At 38.5% G+C, this 8,770-nt stretch overlaps 1 protein-coding gene across 5 annotated transcripts; it reads left to right on the top strand.

Annotated features, from left to right (window-relative positions):
* Positions 1–822: 822 nt before the first annotated feature.
* GNPDA2 (glucosamine-6-phosphate deaminase 2) lies at positions 823–8,521 on the top strand. Of its 5 annotated transcripts, none has more exons than XM_059470658.1 (7): positions 823–956; positions 2,360–2,523; positions 2,844–2,945; positions 3,413–3,595; positions 3,907–4,091; positions 4,184–4,358; positions 7,506–8,521. In XM_059470658.1, exons 2-7 carry the CDS (start codon positions 2,400–2,402, stop codon positions 7,562–7,564), a joined length of 828 nt encoding a protein of 275 aa, XP_059326641.1. In that variant the 5' UTR covers positions 823–956; positions 2,360–2,399; the 3' UTR covers positions 7,565–8,521. The 5 variants fall into 5 exon arrangements, with proteins under 5 accessions (XP_059326641.1, XP_059326640.1, XP_059326643.1 ...); XM_059470657.1 differs by having other exon boundaries at positions 2,360–2,527; positions 2,848–2,945; XM_059470659.1 differs by lacking the exon at positions 823–956 and adding an exon at positions 1,025–1,325.
* Positions 8,522–8,770: the final 249 nt, after the last annotated feature.

Here is an 8,770-nt window from a genome sequence, read left to right as displayed (position 1 = left end):
TCCCTGGGCAGCCTGTCCCAGTGCTCTGCCACTCCCAAGGTAGAGAAGTTCTTCATGTCAAGGTGGAACTTCTTGTTTTAGTTGATGCCCATTAGGCCTCGTCCTATTGCTGGGCACTGCCGAAAAGGGTCTGGCAGCATCCTCTGACACCTGCCTTTGAGATATTTATATGCAGTGATGAGAACCCTCCCAGTTTTCTCCTCTGCAGACTGAACAGGCCCAGCTCCTGCAGTCTCTCCTCAAGAGAGATGAGGAGACATCATCCTTGCGGCCTCCACTGGGCCCTCTGCAGTAGCTCCTTGTCTTTCCTGCCCTGCGGAGCCCAGCACTGCACACAGCACCAGATGCGGCCTCACCGGGGCTGAGTGGAGGGGCAGGATCACCCTCCCGGCCTGCTGGCCACTGTTCCCCCAGGAATGCACCCCCACAGGAATGCACCCCAGGATACCACTGCCTTTCCTGCCCGCAATGGCACCGCGGGTTATGGTCAGCTGTGATTCACCAAGACACTGATGCTTCACCTCATTAATTTCTGTCAGTAACTACCCACTTCTTTGGCAGCTGCATTACGCAAACATTTAGGCTATAGGGGAAGGTTTTCCATTAAGATCTCAATGTGCTCCGCAGCAGAGAGGCTGCGAGAGGAGCTCTCGAGCACAGCCGTACTCCAGGCTGGAGCCCCCGGCATCTCCCGGGCCGCTGGGCCGGGCTGGGCCGAGCGCTCCGTCCCCGGCCCCCGCAGCGGCCCGGAAATGCCCACGGGGAAGGAGCCCATTTCCCGGCCCGCCGGCCGCTTCCGGGTCGCGGGGCGGGTTCCGCTGGAGGCGGCGGGGCGGGAGCTGCGGGGCGGGCGGCGGTTCCCGTCCTCCTCCTCCTCCTCCTCGTCCTCCTCCTCTTTCCCTCCTTCATCTCGTCCTGGTTCTGGTGTGGCTCGTGGCCGCCGCGGGCTGTCCCGGGTGAGCGGGGCCGGGCAGGGCGCGCTGTGGCCGGCCGGGGAAGGGGAGGCCGCGGGGGCCCGGGGCTGCTGTGCCGGCGGCGCTCCGGCTGCAGGGCTCTTCCTCTGCCAGTGTCGGTTTATCACCCCTCCCTCCCCACTATCGCCAGACAAAACCAAAAAAAGTGTCCTTAGCCGAAAATTCTCTGTGGCTCTGATGCTGCCCGTGGGTCCCTGCTCTTGAGAGCATCCCCCTGTTCCCAGCGTAAAACTGCTGGTATGTCATGGAACCGGCCTAAAGCCGCGCAGTCTGTTCCTCTTGGCATGCTGTTCCTTCTCGGGAAGGTGTGCTAACTCTCGGGTGTGTGCGAATAGCGTTTCCTCGGCAAAGGTGAGTTTGACTTGTCACGGCTCAGCTGTCCAGGGAGATGAAGCAGCACAGGCAGCACACGGTGATCATTACTTTCTTCCTTCATTAGCGGGACAAACACGGTTAAGTGCTTTAATTCATATTTGTTTTGAAATCAGCCGCTCATTTGGGGTCAGCTAAAAGTAGTGTGGTCTGTCATACCGGTGGCCCTGGGCTTCTGACAACTGTGTTGTGTTCTGGCTAATGCTGAGCCCACCCAGACCTGGGAAAAGAAGAGTAACGCATCCCAAACTGGGGAAAGAGCCTCAGTCTTCCTGGAATAATTACCAGACTCAGTTAAGCAGAAATTCATGGAAAAATGAGTTTCACTTAAATGCAAGAGATGCGTGTATACTTCTTGCAACCAAACTTGTTTTCGGGATATTAATCTTAAAAGTTGATACAGTTGCACTCAAAACCTTTTAAATTTGTTTAAATTTATGTGGCAAAGAAAAAATGTGGTATCGTATTTTTTCCTGTGAATTGTAAACATTTCAAATATCTCTAATGCTTTAACTTTTTTTTGCAGATTAATAAATTTACTGAAGCATTGTTAAGGAGCTAGAATGGGAGTGAAAGGAGCTTTAATAATTTAGTCTCAATTAGGTATTTTGATTAGAGAAACATGGGATTACTCTGAGTCTTGTTTTTGAAATTGTAGGCATTCCGCTGGTCATAAGAAACAGGAATTAATCTTGGTATATAAGTATTTCCTCTTTTCTGATGGCAATGACGAAAATACTGAAGTTCAAAATGGCTTGTTCTCATCTTGTTTTAACTTTTTCCTGTTAATAGCTTTAAATTAGTCTGTGGATTTTAATAAATATTTTGACTGTAATCTATCATTTGGATTCTGTAGCTTTTCTCTTGATTGTCCAGCTTGAACTAGGTCTGCAAGAGTGTGGTATGCTATTGCAAGTCATTGGTATGGAAGATGATTTTTTTATCTTCTCTGTAATCTAAGAGTTTTGCAACTAACGTGGTGCTTATTTTTAAAACTTCAACATTTTCTCCAGGTTTAAGTTTGTTTTATCATACAAGTTCTTCACTGCCATAATGAGGCTAGTAATTCTTGAAGATTATGATCAGGCTAGTGAATGGGCAGCCAAATACATCTGCAATCGTATTATCCAGTTCAAGCCAAGTCAAGGAAGATATTTCACCCTTGGTCTACCAACAGGCAAGTTTTATTCAATGTCTTTGTAAATAACTGCACCTGGAACAATGTTTGTATCACTGGTAGCAGATAAAATCAGTATTTAAAAGAACATAATATTCTATGGTAATAGAATATTTTTGGTAATATTCTAACTTTTTTTTATTACTAATTTGATTTCTGTGTAAAGTTGTGATAGTTTGAGATACTGATAAATACTAAATGAGAAACAGCAGATTGCTTGTACGTTGAAAAGCATTGTAGCAAAATTTGACTGTGAAGACAATTAAATACACTGAAAATGTGCAGATACACAGAACAGTAGAAAAACTTTTATTTAACAGGAAGCACACCTTTGGGATGCTACAGAAAGCTGATAGAATATCACAAAAATGGAGATCTCTCTTTCAAATACGTTAAGACTTTCAACATGGATGAGTATGTAGGTAAGATGTGCTATTATTTGAGAACATACTGTACTGGGATTTTTTTCCTTATAAAAACTATTAAATATTTTGTCAGAGTACCAGATTAGTCTGGTATGTTTGTATTCCTATATTAGACTGGTGTCCCAGCATTTTTCTGTTCCTTTATCTACAAAAATGCAATAATAAATACCAGGCTAAATCCAGTGTTTCTCAGTACTTCTGTAGAAATTATGTTGTCATGTAATATTGGGACTGCATTTCTGTTGAAGACTTTACATTCTGGGATAAGATGTATGTGGAGGGAATGTAAACCAGTTACCTTGTACGTGCCAACCTTTCTTCTCAATGTAGTTTCAAATCTTTATTTGAAAGACTTATTTGACTCAGGTTTGCTTTGCAAGCCCTACATCTGTTAGATACAGACTAGAATTAAAGCTGTTTGGTTAAATCTTGTCATATGGTAATCTCCCTGTAAATCATTTCAGGGCTTCCCAGAAATCATCCAGAGAGCTATCACTCCTATATGTGGAATAACTTCTTTAAGCATATTGACATAGATCCAAATAACGCTCATATCCTTGATGGGAATGCACCAGACTTACAGGCGGAATGTGATGCATTTGAAAAGAAAATTGAAGAAGCAGGGGGGATTGATCTGTTTGTTGGAGGTATGAGGAAATGCTCTATGGTTAGTTACAATTCAAGCACATACACCAATTCTTTAATTGCTATTTTCATAACTTGACTAAAACACAAATTTTTCAATTATTGTGTAAGAAAGTTCTGTGACTAACAAAGAATCAGTATAAATTTCAAAAGAGAATGGTTGGTGTCCAAGTTTCTAATGACTTAAGTAAGTTTTTATTGAAAATGGGGAAGCAAAAGGAAAGGATGAGCCCTTTTTTATTAATTTACAATGTTTGAGGATATGTGTTGACTCTCAGGTCTGGAATGATTTATTTTTTTTAACTTTGAAAAGGCATTGGTCCAGATGGCCACATTGCATTCAATGAACCCGGATCAAGTTTGTCTTCAAGAACAAGATTAAAGACTTTAGCAATGGACACCATTTTGGCAAATGCTAAATACTTTGATGGAGACTTATCTAAAGTACCAACTATGGCGCTAACAGTTGGTGTGGGTACAGTGATGGATGCTAGAGAAGTAAGAACTCATTTAGTTCTAGTTGCATGTGTGTTTTCAAGTTAGTTGGTATTGATACTGGGATTGAAAGTAAAGAGACCTTTGTTTTGCAGGTGATGATTCTTATAACAGGTGCACACAAGGCTTTTGCATTGTACAAAGCAATTGAAGAAGGAGTCAATCATATGTGGACAGTTTCTGCTTTCCAGCAACACCCTCGCACTATCTTTGTGTGTGATGAAGATGCTACTTTAGAACTAAGAGTTAAAACTGTGAAGTACTTTAAAGGTGAGCACTGAATCAGAGGTCACGTGTTTATGCAAAACCGACAGCTTTGAAATCATACTGATTTAAATCTGAGCCTTCCAACACTTTGCAGTCACTAATGTATAATGCTATATAGTCAAAATATAAATATTAACTTATTTCTTGTGTTTGGAAATTTGCCAGGAGCCATAATTTGTGCTACCTACATTCCAGACAATATACTTAGGAAGAGTATTTCCTTTGCTTCCAGTTTAAACAATAGTTTAGTAATCTTTAACTTTAAACAGCAGTAATCTGGTGTTCCAGAATACCGGTCTTAAGTTTACTAGAAAGTTTAGCTTAAAAAAATCTTAACACATTTATTAATCCTGATACATTTCCATGCTGCTTTTGCTACGTGCTGTAATGTGATGTCTAGTAAACTGCAATACAGACTTTGAAGCCACCTGAGAACATTTTTCATGTGCAATTAGCATAACAATCTATACTACCTTTGAAACACTGCACCCTTTTACTGTGTGTGTTTTTTGTATTTGTAGTAGGTATACTGGGGCAAACTTAAAGTAAGTCAGGATATTTGATAGTAATTGAGACTTCCTAGACTGAATTCTGTTTGACTAAGACAGTAGAAGCTGAGAAAAGTAGTTTTGTCCTGACTGCACTAGCACAGCACATGCAGTTGTGTGACTCAGTTGTTGTTCTCACTAGCATGGGTACCTGTAGTAGCCAAGGTATCAGAGATCAAGATTGTAACTTATTAAATTCTTTTTTAGAGCATTGTATTAGCAGTGCTCATATATGTATTGGATTGCAGTTTGGATATTTCTATGATATTTATCCTGATACCTCTTGTGGCCAGCTTGTTAATTTTGAATTTTTCAGTATACTGTTCTCTGCTATGTATTTGTGGGGTAGGAGGGAGGGTTAATCTTTTCTTGTATCACACTGCTAAACAGCACTTAGTGTTCTTTTCAAAGATAAACTTCTCTATCTGCTTGGATAAGTTTTAAACAGTATCCTGTATTTTATATAAGCAGAGGCTTTGCTTGGGAAATACAAACCTAATGTAGAATCAGTAAATATAAATTACACTGAACATTGCTTTAAAAAACATCAAGGGCTACAGTTTATGAATGTGTGCTATTGTGTCACTGTATTTAATTACCCTGTAATACACAGCAATAGAACTTTTAAAAAGATGGTTTACTTTAAACTTAATTAATTTTACCTGTTCTCAAATCAGTGAGATTTTTTTCCCCTTGTAAAATGGAGAAGTCAGCGTGGGTCAAATTTGGAATTATTTCTGAAACTTGATCTTCAGGTTAGACTTCTTAGGGAAGCTAGGTAGTTCTTAATACTTCTATTTATAGTAATGATTTATGGAGATTTTTCACCACTTAAAACTTTCAATATGAAACTGCTTTTGTTTTGTTTTATAATCAAGTACCACACTGGCTGGTAAACAGATTAACATATTCATTTATTCTAACTTTCTGCCAACCTATAATAGGCTAAAACTATCAAGTGTGCTTATGGTCCTACTTGCAACTTTCTTGAAGAATGAAACATAAAATGAATTTTGAAATTACTGATTTATCTGCAGATAAGTTAGTTCAGGATAGTTTTTACCATACTTACACATGCTCCTCTTAAAACTGTGTGCAGAAATGTGTTTATGCAAAGCATACCTGAATATCCAGTGGGACTTTCCTTTGAAACAATTGTTTTGGCATCTACCAAGTCTGGTGCATTCCTTTAAAAAAATCTTTTGTTTCTCACTGTTTTTCCTGTAACACTTTCACTACCAGGATTTAAATATTCTTCACTAAGTATGATAGAAGCTATACTTTGTAACCATTTTTCATGCATCTAGGATAATGGGTAATTATTTAATTTCCCCTTTTTAGAAGAGGAAAATATTAGTAGAAAGTTAAATGTTTTAAGGCTCAAAACATGTTTCTAGTTTACATTGTGTATGCAGCTGTTACTCTTTTATGTCATTTGACTTATGTCAAATGTATACTTAAGTTTTTGTCACTGTTAAACTGAAAAAATATTACACTTGATCTAGTATCTGTAATTTAACTAAATAATCACATATTGATTAGTAATAGATGCTGCATAAGATGCCTTTTTTTATGGTCACCTACAGTAATGACCTTTGATTGTAGAGTTAACTCAAATTTCATGTTGCTGCAGTGACACTAAGGCTGCCACCAGCTGCATCATGTAGCAAAGGTATTTGAATATTCTTTACCATAGATAATAAATATGCAGTAATGTGAGATTTCTTTCATGGTTTTTAAGAAAATTACTTTTAGTGTTGCATGTTTTGATTTTAGAAGTTAAGTCTTTAGTTCAATACTAAAATGGACTTTGTGGATTGTGAACACTGATCATTACTGTTATTAGTACTCAAGATGAAATGTGGAAAAACCTGCCAGTGGTCCAATGTCACACATACCTAGATGTAGGTAACATTTTTACTAAGTTATAGCAAAGTTAAGAAGGAAGCATCTTTTTTTATTAATTGCACTTCCGCATTTATCAGAAATAAAGTAGTTGAAGAGGAAAAAAATAAACCCCCTAATCATAGCTATGAAAGACTTGTATATGACAAGAAAAAGCCCAGCTACAACAGAAAACAGTTGAACTGCTGAAATTGAGTCTGCACTAGGAGTCTGGATAATTTAATTTGATTTTGCCTGTCTAGGACCACAAGTATATGATTATTACAAAGACAGTATTACCACAATGCTAGAACATTTCAAAAGAACTCAAGCTGTCAAAGTCTCACTATGTGTGCATCTAATTTTTATGGCACATTGTGGTGTGAGGGGATCACATTGCTGTTACACAGTTTTTAATACATGGAAGATATATTCAGTTCATTTGGAAGTATTCCAGATGTGGGGTTTTGGGTCTGGTATTAGAGAACTGTCTGGTTCCCTGCTCAGCTGATACTGAATATGTCATTAGTATGCAAGTGATACAGGAATATATCTGCTGTCTTTGACTCTGAACTACTTTAAATAGCCATTTTTGTTCTCTTCAATGAATTATTTAAAATGTATGCTTTGAAGCAAATTCCAAATAAAAATGTGGATAGAAGAACATGTTAACACAGTATAACTAATGTAAAGCTGGCATTGTTGCTTTCCCCCCAAGGTTTAATGCATGTGCACAATAAGCTTGTGGACCCACTGTACAGTATGAAAGAAAACTGAAAGAAGACTGAAGAGGAACTCCATGTGGGTCAGCAGCAACAGTTTTAGGTAGCAGATGAGTTCACTGCTATGCAATATGCTGAAAACTGTTTAAAATGGGAAATCCTAGGTACTGTATTTTTAAAAAGGTCCAATATCTGTACATTCACATTCCATCTGTTTGCTGTGTTGTGCATTTTGCTTTAACATTTGGAGCTCCGCTGTTGGTACATCAGTAAATGGAACAGAACAAACTTGGGAGAGACTGCACGTTATGTAGAGAGGGGAAAAGCAGAGCACTTACTCTAGCACAGCAATGTATTGCATCTGCCTCATGTTAGAGATGATGACACTTCATTTCCCAGAATTCTTAATTTTTGGCTTGGTTAGTGTAACTACATTTTGCATTTGTGTCTCTAGGCAGAATGGTTTTGGCCTTTGCTACTACTATGGACTTGTAATAGTTGTACAATTTCTACTATGAAATGTTCTGTTTACATATATCTAATGTACACTGAGCTTTTGCACTTGGTTGCCTTAAATTTGTCTTAAACAGTTTTTGGGCATCTCAAGTCCTGCTGTATATTTCAGGCAAATGAAGACACAAAAACAGTGCCTAAAAATGCACCAAAATCTTTGAAGTTACAACTTGCTCCATGGATAAAAATATTAAACTTCTACAATAGCACTTTTTCCGCTCATGTACTTCAAATTACTTTAGGATTTTATATTTTTGGTAATCAAGCTTTATACATAAGGAAGAAATCTCAACGTTCCTTCCTGGAGGTACCTGGTCAATTATATAACGGATGTTACAATTAAATGCCTGAAAAGAGCTTAATTTACAGGACTATAATGTCTGCAAATGATCATTTAAAGCCAACTGTTAATCACTTTTTCATTGTATCATTATAAACATTGAGCTGTTACAAGGAATGTTATTTCCTACTTTGAATATAAGTAAAACTTAAATATAAATCTCTTAGTTTCAAAATTGTTTTATTTCTAAAATAAATTGTAATGAGTAAATAGTTCAGAATTTCAGGGAGTGGTTAGGCACCAAAGGAGAAGGATAAGAGTTTACTGATGAAGCCTTTTCTTGGGAAAGTCCTTGTTGAAAATACTCACTGCAAGAAAGTACAACTAAGTGTAACTTCAACTTTTCACCCAAATGACAGCCATGTAGTCTTTATTACAAAATCACATAATCTCTCCAGGTATGTGGCA

The sequence above is a fragment of the Ammospiza nelsoni genome, chromosome 4 (assembly GCF_027579445.1).
Source record: "Ammospiza nelsoni isolate bAmmNel1 chromosome 4, bAmmNel1.pri, whole genome shotgun sequence".
In the NCBI taxonomy this organism is placed as follows: Eukaryota; Metazoa; Chordata; class Aves; order Passeriformes; family Passerellidae; genus Ammospiza; species Ammospiza nelsoni.
The sequence above is the reverse complement of the archived record's forward strand: the minus strand, read 5'-3'. Positions and strand labels throughout refer to the sequence as shown.